Source organism: Culicoides brevitarsis, chromosome 3, assembly GCF_036172545.1.
Source record: "Culicoides brevitarsis isolate CSIRO-B50_1 chromosome 3, AGI_CSIRO_Cbre_v1, whole genome shotgun sequence".
Lineage (NCBI taxonomy): Eukaryota > Metazoa > Arthropoda > Insecta > Diptera > Ceratopogonidae > Culicoides > Culicoides brevitarsis.
In genome coordinates, this window is record NC_087087.1 from 15186781 (window position 1) to 15201328 (window position 14548).

At 25.8% G+C, this 14548-nt stretch overlaps 2 protein-coding genes across 2 annotated transcripts in view; both read left to right on the forward strand.

Moving 5' to 3' along the window:
- The window catches only part of LOC134833852 (rho GTPase-activating protein 100F), a 32553-nt gene extending 26683 nt beyond the window's left edge, over nt 1–5870 (forward strand). Inside the window, exons 6-14 of the mRNA XM_063848326.1 lie at nt 1525–1676; nt 1743–1906; nt 1968–2604; nt 2665–2819; nt 2877–2956; nt 3582–3801; nt 3891–4154; nt 5581–5698; nt 5752–5870. Coding sequence (XP_063704396.1) covers nt 1525–1676; nt 1743–1906; nt 1968–2604; nt 2665–2819; nt 2877–2956; nt 3582–3801; nt 3891–4154; nt 5581–5666 — 1758 coding nt within the window. The 3' untranslated portion in view covers nt 5667–5698; nt 5752–5870. The remainder of the gene's footprint in view (nt 1–1524; nt 1677–1742; nt 1907–1967; nt 2605–2664; nt 2820–2876; nt 2957–3581; nt 3802–3890; nt 4155–5580; nt 5699–5751) is intronic.
- On the forward strand, nt 5803–7034 carry LOC134835238 (uncharacterized protein DDB_G0271670-like). The gene is made up of 2 exons (XM_063850107.1): nt 5803–5922; nt 5982–7034. Exons 1-2 carry the CDS (start codon nt 5803–5805, stop codon nt 7032–7034), a joined length of 1173 nt encoding a protein of 390 aa, XP_063706177.1.
- Nucleotides 7035–14548: the final 7514 nt, after the last annotated feature.

Below are 14548 nucleotides of genomic sequence, written 5' to 3' on the forward strand. Positions count from 1 at the left end.
AAATTTTTTCATAAATATCGACCAAAACTATCTATTTTATGAAATTAAATGAAAATTCGAGTCAAATATTTCCATACTTGTGTTTGAAAAGTTTATATTTTGAAAAATTTTTTTATTGTCATCAGGTGAAAATCGATGAAATTTTTTATTTCTTCATAAATGGTGTTTTAATCAAAGATAAATTATATAACTAATAGCTTATGTCTTTTTAGTAACAAAAAAATGTTAAAAAATTGTAATACTAAGAAGAAAACTCAAAAAATAAGCAATATTTGCCTAATATCTGATGAAAATAATTAAAAACAAAAATTTTTTTGAAATCGTCACAGAAATGATCCAAAATTGAAGTATATGTTCAAAAGAAAGGCTAAAATAAGAAGATAAATTAGTTTTGAAGTTCCAATAAGGCTTGTAAAGCATTATTTTTAATAATTTTCATGCACGGGAAATTTGTGGGTTTCAAACGCGTGGGTTTCAAACGCTGGTTTTTGGTCAAAAAAAAATTTTTTTGCTAACAATTTTTTAGTTTCAAATGTGCAATACGCTAAAAGTGCACGTTTAAAAACGATTGTAATCACTCAAATTTGTTTAAAATTTATGACCGAAGAGAAATTTGAAATTTAAGTTAAAAAAAAAATATTTTGTGGGTTTCAAACGCTATTTTAAATTTTTAATAAATCTTAGAAAGTACAGTGAAAATTCTATCATAGGGCACCCAAAATTAAAATAAGTGTACCAATAAGAGAATATTTATTCTCTAATAGGGCATATCAATATTTAGAAATCCATACATTTTTCTAAGAATATTTGTAAAAAATTATAGATTTATAAATATTTGTGATCATTAAGCTAAATTCTTACTATTTTGATCTAAAATTATTCAAAAATATGGAAATTTATTGAGAAAATTCAAAGTGATGAATTTCTTTGAATTTTTAAAATTTTTTAACTTTTTGACGTTTTTCTTCCTTAATTATCAGATTTTAGACAATTCAAAACTTTTTTTTATTGAAAATAGTTAAAATAAACCCAAAATTTGAGATTTCGATTGAAATTTCTTAGAAAATCGATGTTTTTTTAATATGCCCTAACTTAGAGTTGCCCTATGATAGAATTTTCACTGTATAAGAATGTTAAAATTTTTGTTTATAATATGATTACTAAATGAATTTTATGGCATAAAACTGTATAGTAAACTTTAATACCACTTTTCAAACTCTCAAAAAATTAATTTTTGTGTTTGAAACCCCATTTTTTCCGTGGGTTTCAAACGCTGGAATCCCTGTTAATTCAATTTTTAATTTGAAAGTTTCAAAGAAGATTATTAAAAAACAACAAAAATGTTGATCAACGGTCAAAAATTGCTAAAATTTTGTCATTTTGTATGAAAAAAAGTATTTCAAAATTTTTTTTTTATTTTGCCCCCCCCATTTAATTTTCAAAAATTTTGGACTTTATTTTTGATTTTCATTTGGAGCGGCCTAAATGAGTAAAAATTCAAAAATTTTAATTTCTTACCTTTAGACGGAACACATTTACAGTCAACGAGCAGCGCTTGCTGGAACTCTTGGTCGCCATGACATGGGTCAACGAGCTCTTTCTTCACTTCCTGTTCGATCATTGTCTTCGCAGCACATTGGAGGTCCAAATTCAATTCGTTCACCCAGTGTTAGAAGGTATATTTTATAAAAATTGAACAAAATTTAGCAAAAAATTAAATTAAAACCAAAAATATTTCCCAGAATTCGTCAACTTTTGGAATTAGGAGGAGGCCCTGCGAGTCCCATCAGCTTGGGAGGGCATCAGAGTCCCGCTCCAACGCCCAGCACAACATTACCGCGACAACAGCAACGACAAATTGACATTAATCCTGCTGAATTTTCGAAATATAAGCTCGATCGACCAGGTAAAAAATTTTTTTTTCGAAGTTTTTGACAAAAATATTGAATAATTTTGAATTTTTTCAGTCGTTGACGCCGTCGGCATTTCCGGCATGCTCTGGATTCACCTTCTCGCGGGTCGGGGCTTGCGTGCATTACAAGAGGGACAACAGCCGACACCCGCAACTGCCGCTCAAAGTCAAATTCGTGATTTGTATTGCGTGCTCGAGTGCGATCGCGTACACAAAGCCCGTACCGTCGTTCGTTCTGGCGACCTGCAATTCGATTGGGACGAAAGTTTCGAGCTGGATTTAGTTTCCAACAAGCAACTTGACGTCTTGGTTTATTCGTGGGATCCGCAGCATCGTCATAAACTTTGTTATCGCGGCGCCATTTCGCTCACGACAGTTTTGCGACAAGCGCCAATCCATCAACTCGCACTGAAAGTCGAGCCACGCGGAACAATTTACCTGCGGATACGACACACAGACACGGCGCAGCTTTACAAGAGACGCGGGCTTCCAACGTTGCGAGGCGCAGCACCGCCTGCCTTGTTTGGCGTCGATTTGGAGACAGTTGTGACGCGCGAAGCGAAAGGAGCGCCCGGCGTTGCTCCCGTTCCGATTATTTTGCGACGATGCGTCGAGGAAATCGAACGACGCGGCTTGGATATCATTGGACTTTACAGATTGTGCGGATCAGCGACGAAAAAGCGACTTTTGAGGTTAGTTTTTGTCATGTGAGAATTTGCGCGGGAAAATTGACACGTGTTTTTTTTTTGCAGAGAGGCGTTTGAACGCAATAGCAGAGCGGTTGAATTAAGTCCAGAACATGTTCCTGATATAAATGTCATTACTGGCGTACTCAAAGATTACCTCAGGGAGCTTCCGGAACCGCTATTCACTAAATGCTTATTCCAGATGACTGTTGACGCTTTAGGTGAGCGAAATTCTAACCTCAAAATTGAATTTTTGTTAATTTTTTGTATGTTTTTAGGCGTTTGTCTCCCCGACGACCCCGAAGGAAATGCGAAATTGATGCTTAGTATATTAGATTGCTTGCCACGTTCTAATCGGGTAAGAATTTTAACCTCAATTAGATCAATATAATTATTTAAAAGTGTTTTGAACATTTTCTAACCTCACTTTTTGAGAAAATTTTAAATTAAAATATTTTAAAAAGAAAAAACTTGATATAAATTAAAAAAAAAAAATAAAATAAAAAAAAATCAAAAGTCTAAATTTTCAATTTTTTATGAGTATTCAAATATTTAAATTTTTCAATAGAAAATTTTTAATTTTTGATAAAATTTTAACTAATTTTAAACAATTTATTATTAGAACATCAATAGTTAAAATTTTCTTATGGTTAAAAAATTTAATGATTTTATGGAAAAAAAATAATAAAATAAAATAATAAAAATTAATAAAAATAAATAAATTAACAAATTGATACATAAAAAATTAAAAGATTTGGTGAGAAATTAAAAAATTTTAAGAATTAAAAAAGATTTAAAATTTTTTATGAAAATTCGGTGAAAAATTATGAAATTCTAAATTTTTTTATAAAAACTTAGATAATAAATTTTTAAGATTTTTTCAAAAAATTTTTTTTTATAATTCGCAAAATTCTGTTTTTGGAAATTTTTGGTTTTAATATAAAAAAAAATTAATTTTAACAAAAAAAAAAATCTTCTTTTAGGCAACATTGGTTTTCCTTTTGGATCATTTATCGTTAGTCGTTTCGGCATCGGAACGCAACAAGATGTCAGCACAAGCTCTCGCAACTGCCTTAGGACCTCCATTGATGTTACATTCGCTGTCTGCACAACCGGGCGAGGAGATTGATCATTCACAGCCCATCGCTGTCCTGAAATACTTACTGCAAATTTGGCCCCAGCCGCAAACCTCAACTGTTTCAGGTAACGTAATTATTTTGACGCGCCAAAAAAAAAATCATTTCCCGCCAAAACTTTTCTGCGTGTGGTTAATACAGCGTCTTTATATGTAGACAGGTCGGCGCGGCGAGCCAGTAGGAATGCGTGGAAACAAAGCCAGTGCGTTGCTAGCGGGCAAACAATCACTGCCAAGCCTTCTAATTACCCCTTCGGTAATGCAGCAATCAGCCAGCAGTCACTCAATCGGTCAACATCCGGGCTCAGTTACGCCCAACAGATCGCCCAGCACGCAGCACATCAACCATCGTCCGCAGTTTCAATCAGTAGCGGGTCGGTCAGTTCAATCGCCTCGAGTCTCGCAACCAGTGGTCCGTCAGGTGATTTTTTCCTACATGCACCTTTAGATTTTTCACTTTTTTTCACAGATTTTTTTTCGATTGTTAGTGACACGAAATGCACTTGCACACGATCAATTTTCATTCCAAAAATATTTTTTTCAAACTTTTTGTCTTTTATCTGATTTTAAAACTAATTTTAAACTAAAAATTTAATTTGAAAATGAAAAAAAATTAAGTAAAAATAATTTCAATTATTTTTGTTTTTATTTAATTTTTTAAAAATATTTTTAATAATTTTAAAATTTTTTTGACTTTTATTTACAAAAAAATTTTTAGTTTATTTATATTGAATTTAATTAATGTAGGTATTTAAATTTATTATTTTTTTTATTCTCAAAAAATTAAATAAAAATTATTTATTGAGTGATAATTCATTACGTAATTAAAATTTTAAGATTTTTTATAAAAATCATGCAAAATTATCAAAATTTAAAAATAATTTGCTTCTAAAATTTATTTTTTACAATTTTATTTTAAATTTTTTTTTTATTAAATTAAGGCCATTTAATGACAAAATTTTAACAGTATTTCGCAAGTGGATTTTTAAATAAAAAATTAGGGGGGGGGGTTAAAAAATAAAAAAGAATAATTTTTTTTATTACTTTTTTTTAAAATTTTCAACATTAATCGTTGATTGAAAAAAAATAATTTTTATTTTCATTATTTCAAAATTTTTAAGTCAATACTTTTGAAAATTTCACAAAATAAATATTTTAAGAAAAAAAATTAAAAATTTGGTCACGTGAAGAAAAATTTTTTCATTACAAAATTTTCATTAGATTTTATATGCAAAAGTTTTTAAAGCAAAAGTTCATATCTTATATAATTTTAAAAATTTTACTAAAATTATTATCGTTTTTCAATTATGAAAATAGCAAAAAATGGTCAAAAATTTTGATTTTTTTAATTATTTTTTTTTATTTTGCCCCATTGGATTTTCGAATTTAAAATGGGGCATCGGACAAAACTATTGAGTTTCATTTGGAGCGGCCTTATTTTTATTTTTTAAAAAATTAAATTTTGTTTCATTAATTATTTTTTTTTATTTTTTCGACAAAAATATTTTATAACAATTTTTTTTCTTTCATAAGAAAATATAAAATTATTAAAAAAATTTTTTTTCTTCAATATTTTAAAATTTTTTGATTTTTTATTTACTAATTGGCAAGAAATTTTAAATTGAATTCTTAAATAATTTTAAAATAAATAAAGTAATAAAAATTAAAAAAAAATAAAATAAAAACAAAAATAAAAAAAAATTTGATAAAATGAAAATTTGAATAAATGTTAAAAAAAATTAAAAAATTATTTTTTTCGAATTTCATATTAAGACAAAAAGTTTGAAATAAATTTGGAACATTCAAAAAAATAAAAATAACTCAAAAAATCAATTTTTTTTCGACAGCCCCCTCAATTGGCGGCCTCAGTGGGCTTGGCGGAGCGAGGCCAATCGCCACAGCGACAGCAAGGCATACCATCCCCAAGCTCTAGTTCTAGTTCGACAGGATCAGCATCGGGCTCCGGTAAGAAAAAAAAATTAAAAAAAAAAATCAAATTTTAAAAAATTTATTTTAAGGCACCGACACCGTTAAACACGGCATCTCTCCAACCGCGAGTCTCTCATCCGATGCAACGACAAAAAATCAATCAAGCGATCGCGAAAACAAACCGTCAACAAACACACAAGCAGCAACAACAACCACATCAACAGGAAACAGGGAAATTCCACCAAAGCCATATGCTAGAAGTAGTTCACAATTTTCAGGAAATAATACCGAAAACATCCTCGAGACAAATGGTTTGAAGAAAACGAATGGCAATGGAAGGAATGGCGGCAGTTATGCAATTACGTCAATTGATGCTTCGCCGCCGTCGTCGAGTTACAACAAAAATAACGGACCTTTGAGTTCGGGCCCGTCGAGTCATTCGTCGCCATCTTCGTCGACGTCGCCATCGTCGATCCATTCGTTCAAGGAGAATTTGAGGATTTCATCGACCACATCGGCAGCATCTCCCTCGTCGATTAGCAGTGCCGCATCGACGGCAGCAGGCAACGGCACGAAATACGGCGCGTACAAGGGAGAAACGGGCAGTAATGGTCAAACCACAACTAGTAGTATTAATTTCTACGGAAATAGTGGTAAGATTAAAAGTAGCTTAGACGATTCTCTCTCACAATCTTTTACACCTTCGACAACAAATAGCAGTAATATATCATCATCGTTACGTAATAATAATAATAATAACAGTAAAATATCATCTCCTTCTAAAACAATATTAGATACAAATAGTACATTGTCATACACGTCATTAACGTTAGGTAGAGTCAATAACGGCAGTAATTACACTTCGTCGTCCCTAAATCAATCAGAGTTGGTAACTGGTAGAGATAGCAAAAAATATGATTTCAAATCTGCAACAACTACTGGCACAACAAGTGAGCTCTTACAAAAATCGTCATACACAAGCGCCATCTCGTCATACAATTTCTCGTACGCGACATCTTCTTCGACTTCAGCTTCGACGTCAACTTCCTCCCCTTACACCACGAGTTCTTCCTCCACAGTCGGCATTTACGGCACACTCCCCAAAACCGCGAATAGTTTCGTCTTCAGTACGCCCGATTACCAAATTTCCTATTCGCCAAATGCCTCGGGGACGCAAGCCAGTGTGCAACAAACGAAACCGCCACAGCCGCCAGCACGCCCGCCCCGTCAAACGAATCCATTTTTAAATCCGAATCCGTTTCTGAACCCACCGTCAGACGATTCAAATGGGTCAAATAACTCGTCGTCGTCGAGCAGTGGCGCCGGATCGGCGAAAAAAGTCGCCCAACTCGACGATGATGATTTGAAATAAAGAATTTTTGATCAAGAAACACACAAGACACGAAGAACAATAAACCGAAAGGTTTCAAATTTACATTTTCCGCAAGACAGTATTATTACTTAACTTTCGCAGCAGATCAAAAATTTTAAAGAAAATTATTAAATAACATATAAATAGGGAAAGTTATCTAGAAACGCTTATCTTTAAAGAAAATTAAACAAAACTGACTTAACTGTGCATTTTATACGCTTTATATGTATGTTACGACTTCACGTTTAGGCGCTGAGACATTTTGAAATTTTTTTTTGACAGTTGACAGATGTCAAAATTTTAATGAAATTTCAGATTTTGAAAGAATTTTAAGAGTAAAATAATTTTTTATGTCAAAAAATAAAAAAAAATACCTTAAAATGGTTAAAATTTGAATATAAGCTTAAAATTTGACAGCTGTCAATTTTGACATTTGTAATAAATTTTTGGAAAAATATTCAATTTTGAGAAATTTTAAAGCTTTTTTTTTTGACAGAATTTTAAATTAATTAAAATTAAAGTTTTTAGTATAAATTTTAAAATTTGACATTTGTTAATTTTTAAAGTTTGTATTTTTTTGACATTTATTAATTTGACAAATTTTATATTTGAGAATTTAAAAAAAATTTCAAATTTTTAAAACAGAAATTTCTCTAAAATTATTTTTTTTAAATTTTGACATGAGCCAATCTTTTGACTTATGTCAAATTTGACATTTGTCAAAAATGTCATTTTCGAATTTTTTAAAATGAAATTGACACTTAAAAAGTTTTTTTTTTTGTAAAAAAAAATTAAATTTTTTAAAATTAAAATTAAATTTTTTGAAATTAAATTTTTTAAAAATTTTGACATCTGTCAACTGTCAAAATTAAAATTTCACAGACTCATCAAAGTAATCTTTCTGGTAAAAAAAGGAAGCTTTGTCAAAAGAAAATGAACCAATACCATCAATTTCTTTCAAGAAAATAAAAAAGATACGCAGTTTGATTAAATAATAATTAAAAATTTAATTATTAATATTATTACAATAAAAAATGGTCATAATATACAAATACATAATAAATTAATATACAAGTATAATAAAGTATAATTAATAGAATTTCAAAGAAGAACAATAATCTGGAAAGACTTGAACAAACAAAATATTTACATTACAGTTTACACAAAAAAAAAACACAAAATAAGTAAAAAAGTTCATATACAAAAATGACATTTTTACAACAATTACATATATATTATATATAATAAAATATATTATTATATATATAATGTATACAACATTATACGATAAAAATAATAATTATTAATTTTTTAATTTATTTTTAAATTTTACAAAAGAACACAAAGTATACACGAATCTCAATAATAAAAGTATTCAGGTTCTGAAAAAAAGTTTCATCTTGAACAAAACAATAAATAATCTTTACTCTCTTCTATCTTTACATTTTTTCAACTATCTAATCTTTCTTACTTCAATATATATACAATATACATAAAAACATATAACATTAATAAATGTACGCTACAATAAAAAAAATTAAAGTTTAATCCAGATTTTCATTTTTTTTATAATTATATTATAAAATTTAATGTATTGCTGATGAGAATAATACAAAAAACAGTAGACACCAGACCAATATTATGACTGAATAACATTGTAATAATATATAGAGAAAAAAGGAAACGTTTCAACGAATTTTTTTCATTAATTATTGGAGCTGAATTTAATAAGGATTGATAATAATAATATAATAAAAAATTATATAAGAATGCACCAAATGTGTTAGAACAGTAAAAAAAGTGTGTTGGGAAGCTTAGCATCGGAAAAAATGATAATAAATAGTTATTAAAGTTATTACATTATATAATTATAGTGACATGACATACAAGCGTTACATCTACATATACTATAATGTTATAGGTAATAATCTACTAATAATAAAAAAAAACATTAACTCGATTTAAAAATGGATTTATAGGACATCTAGGTGCTTTTGTCGTTTTTAAGGAATAAGAAATAATTAAAAAAAATATATAAACGTTCAATTTATTTGTTTAAAACTTTTAAAGTTTTAACATATTGATTAATTAATTAATTAAAAAACAATTAATAAACAAAATTCTAACAGAAGTATTATATTAAAGAAGAAATTTCAAAATAATAGTAATGAATAATTACTTTTTAAATTCTAACTAAAAAAATTATTTATTAACTCGTTTACGATTTTTAATAGAACGTTACTCTATATTATATATAATTAAATTATATATTCATATAAAATATATAAATAAATTGTTATTGCGTTGAGTTTCTTCTTATGAATGATAAAATACATTAAAAATTAATTAAAAGACGCCCTTATATACATTAAAAAAATATATAATAAGGTTCTAACAAAAATATATTCATGATTATATAATTAATAACTATATTTATAACCTTGACTGCTTAGAATGTTAAAAAGTCGTCCGCTCTTCAGAAATGTTACAAATGTCAATTTACCGTTTTTGGATTATTATTTCAACGAACGGAAAGTACCTTAAGGCTTAAAAAGGTATGCTGGCTGGTTAAAAGTGGTTCTTCGGTATTTCTTAAAATAATATATAATAATGTTTAAAATTATTATATATTTTAAAATATATAATCGACGTAATCTTTCATCCAATATATAATATAAATATTATATTATATATGTATAGCATTATATTAATATTGAAATATAATTTTAATATAATTATATAACTATAAAAATAATATTAATAATATAGTTCAATATTAATAAACTATTTTTAGAAATTTTTAATAAAATAAAAAAAATTGTTTATTAATATTAAACTATATTATTAATATTGTTACTATACTAAAGTAATATTATTATATTAATATTATATAATATATCTTGATATAAATTAATATTTAGCGTTTTTCGTATTTTTTCGGTGTCCCTTGCGTTATTGTATAGACGATGGCCTGGGCTTGTGTATGATGTTATATCACACACGGTCATATCATCTATGCTAATTATTATATATATTTATATTTAAAAATTTATATACAAATTAACTTATATATCTTATATAAAACATATACAAGAACAACAAAAAACACAAAAAATGGTAAAAACTGATGATACATATATATTGTATACTTTCTATACACAAAATTTATATTCTATTTATGATAAATATAAATTTTTCTATATTTTCCACAAGTTATACATCATACACTCACACATACACAATTTGTTTAAAAAAAAATAAGAAAATACAAAATAAACGATAAAAATAGCATAAAACGCAACTAAAAGGCTTATGAAACACTTACAAAAAAAAAATAAATTTTTATTATTTTGCTTTTTAACTCCTTGAAATCATATTTAAAAAAAAAATGTAGAAAATATTCAAAAATTCATTAAAATAAAAATTTTTGTTACCTCAGAGCGATTCCTTCCGATAAAATTTTACATAAACTTCCACGGAAGCTACGTCCTTTATCACATCAAAATTCAGTATATTAATGATTAATAATAATAAATATAATTTTTAACAAAGACGACGATGAAAATGTTGACAATCATTGACACATTTCTAGTTTTTTCACAATTTGTGAACAATTTGAAGACTGGAAAAAATTTTATAAAAAAAAACAGTATTTCAATTAATTAATTAATTAAAATAATAAATAAATAATAAAAAAAATGAATTTTTGAATATTTTCTACATTTTTTAAAATAAAAAAAAAAATATTTACTGCTGATTTATTACAAAAATAAAATTTTGAGATGATATTTTAAAATAATTTAAAAAAACTTTTATAATAAAAAAAAATTTGATAAAAAATTGCACTAATAATTGTAACAAACAGCATATCATATATAATAATATACAACAAAAAAAAATAATGGAAATTGATTGTAAAGTAACTAAGAAAACTGGAACGATGTTTATAGATAGTGAAAAATTAAGAAAAAAAGAGAAAAGAATTGCAATAATCAAACATACAATAAATGTTTAAACATAAAAAAATAAAAAAAAAATATTGGAGAATGAATGTTACAAGACCAAAACTTAAACTTTTTTCCTTTATTTTTCTAAATGAAAAAAGCTTTATACTGTAGTTCATTTTTTATCCTATTGAACAATCTCAGATCTCTCTTTGGAAAAAAAACATAAAAATATTGAAGAATTTTTATAAAAATAAATCATCGCGTGAAATTGGGGAGTTGAGGCCCTAATTTCACAAAAAATAAGAAAAAACAAAATAAATGGACCAATGTTTCATTTTGTTGACGACGACAAATTGTTTCATTGAACAATCCCTACAATTTACAAAAATAAAATGTATTATTTAAAAAATTTGGATAAAAAAGTCATCACCATAAAAAATATTTAAATACAAAGACAATTTTTTAATGATTAGACATCCTTGCACAATTTTTACGAATAACAAGCAACAGCATTTAAACAAGCTCTAATAATAATATTAATGATACTAAAATAAAATTAAATAAAAAAAAACACGCTTTAGTAGGGAAAAGCTTACCAAAATTTGATAAACAAAAAAAAAACACCATGAAAAGTTATGTTTATATTAAATTTAATTTAATTAATCAAATTTTAATTAAAAATAAAAAATTATTTATGTTATATATTAATTAATTTTAAAGTACAATTTTTGTACATATACCATTTTAAAATTTATTTATATATGTTTTCATATTTAATTGCTATAAAAATAAATTTAAAAACAAATTTATTTACGCTTTATAAAAAAAAATAATTTTTTGATAATCAAATTGTAAGATCTTTTATACACCAAAATAAAAAAAAATGATAGTAAATATAAATTAATTAGCATAAAATTGTAGAATATGATAATTGTATTATTGGATGAAAGATAATGTTAATATATATAATATATAAAAAAAATATAAAATTAAATTTTTACCAAAACAAAAAATCCAAAAGTCAATGAATCCTAATACAAATTATCATTTTCTCCTCCTTAAAAAAAAAATAAAATATATAATGCAACAAGTATTAATTATATTTTTTAAAATAAAACCCAAAAAGTACTTAAATGTATAAATTATAAAAAATATATTAAAAAACATTTTTCTTTTGAAATAATTTTTTTTCAAAATTGAGAAGAACCAAGAACCGTTTGTTTGAAAAATAAATTACTTAAAATTAATTAAACATCAAAAAATAAAAAACTTTTAAATGGAAATGACAAAATACTCTATTCTACCACTGCCACAGTAAGTAAAACTTAAAAATGAAAGGGAAGAATGGTACATTTATTATTATTAAAAAAAATAATATTTAATAAAATAAAATTGAAATGCAATAAAACTGAAATATTTCTAAAAAAAAATGTTTCACGTCAGTTATAAAAAATAAAACAATTTTTGTTGCATTATTGTATTTGAATTAAAAAAAAAATGATAAACTTAAATTTAAGCTAATAAATTTATGATGAAATTATTATTATATATAGCGGTATATAATAATAATATTAATTATAATATAATATAATAAAAAATAATATATGAATTACAATATAATAATAAAAATAATATAAAGTATATATATATATATAAAAATAGTTCTCTGGGCGATCAATAAAAGATATGTTAAAATATATATGAAGAAATAGAAAAAAAAGTGTTTTCTCATAAATCTGAAAATGGACAAGCTTGGAATGGTAACGGCAGTTAATATTTCAGATCATGAATTTTTAATGAGTATAACATGGTAAGTGTGACTGACAAACAGCAAAAAAAAAAACATCTTTTGTTACAAATAAGAGAGGGCAAACTTCTTTTATCCGAACGCGATATGAATTTATAAGTGATCCTTTTGTTTTATTTTTGCCTTCTTGTCCCTTTCTTTTTTTTTTTGCTACTATATTTTTCTCTGTACTTTCATTTTATTGTATTTCCTGCAGATTCAGATGTGCGTAAGATGAACGTTTTTGTGCTTTTTATGAGATGGAGAATTCCACGAAGTTTTTCTTCTTTTGTAGTTTTGGGAAAATCAGGAAAATTTATTTTTTTAAACTTTGGAACGTTCAAAAAAATTTGAAAACTTATTATTAGTTTAAGAAGTTATAATTATTTTTTTTAAACTTTATAACTTTGCAAATTTATAATTTTGAAAATTGTTTAATGGATGCATTCAAGATTGCTCATCGATGGACATCAATGATTTTTTCCAAAAAATTTTTCATCGAACGCGTTCAAGTTAAATAAAATGGATTGTTCAATTTATTAAAAAACATCAAAAATCGTTAAAATAAATCATAAAAGTCAAAAATATTCATCAAAAAAACACATTTATGATGGAAAACATATCACAGAAAAAAATCATGATGGACGCGATGAGTGATCTTGAATGCACCCAATTACACTCAGAAATATTAAAATTAAATTAAAACTTAATTGTGCTTACATAAGATCTAAACTGCTTACTGCTTACAAATTTTTTTATTTAGGGTAAAGAATCAATTTTGGGAAAAATTGAAAAAAAAACGTTAACCACGTGGTTTAAAAATTTTTGAAAAATTATTTAAAAAAATTATTGCTTTCAAAAAAGTTTATTTCATAAGAAGTAATTTTTTTTGAAAGCTTTGAAAAAAAGCTTACCTCGATTGCTAATAGTAAAAGTCAATAGTAAAAAAATTAAACATATTTTGAATTAAAATCCCGGGCGAAAAGGATAAATCGCACAACTAACATTTTTAACAAACTGAGAAAAATCGATTTAAAGTTTTTTACGGTTTTTGAATAAAAATAATAAACTATTTCATTTTGAAGCGCACAAAATTAAATAATTGGCCTAAAAAACCATTTCTGTGCAAACATATTTTGAATTAAGAATTAAATTAAAAAAAAAAAATGAAATTTAAAAAAAAAAGTTACTTTTTATGTAATAACAGAGCATAAACAAAACAAAAACATGAACAAAAAACGAATAATTTGAAAATATTTAAAAATTAATTTTTAAATAAAATGTAAATAAAACAGGAAACCTCATCAATTTTGTCAAAAATGGAACTAAATTAAATTAAAAAAAAAGAAATTTAAAAAAAAATTACCCGAATACAAAAAAAAAATGAATGGTAAGTAAGTCAGTAACACAGATCTTGAGATCTGCGCATTTATAAGATAAATTTTTAATGTGCTAGTTCACATTTGTCATCATTTATTTTCCCATCATTCACAGAATCATCTGATTTCCGGAAAATAATCAAAAGTTTCATTTTTTTGCTGAAAAATAAAAAAATTGAATGGATTTCCTTCCGATTGTATGGAACGCAAAAATTAGTTTATTTTGTCAATCAACTTTTAATTTGTGTTTCATGTTTTTTTTTATCACATTTTTTTCACCCAGATAACAACATGGGCGATGATCATCATCATCGTATCATCAGTTTGACATTGACAACATATATGTTTATAACATAACTTTAAACTATAAATAATAATATACATTTTTGCCAAATTAGATTT

What these genes read in the sequence shown, in the direction of transcription:
- LOC134835238 (XM_063850107.1), top strand. Translation starts at nt 5,803, where the DNA reads ATGCAACGACAAAAAATCAATCAAGCGATCGCGAAAACAAACCGTCAA. An exon ending in ACCAAAGCCATATGCTAGAA is followed by an intron (nt 5,923 to 5,981) that starts GTAGTTCACAAT and finishes AATGGTTTGAAG; the next exon opens with AAAACGAATGGCAATGGAAG.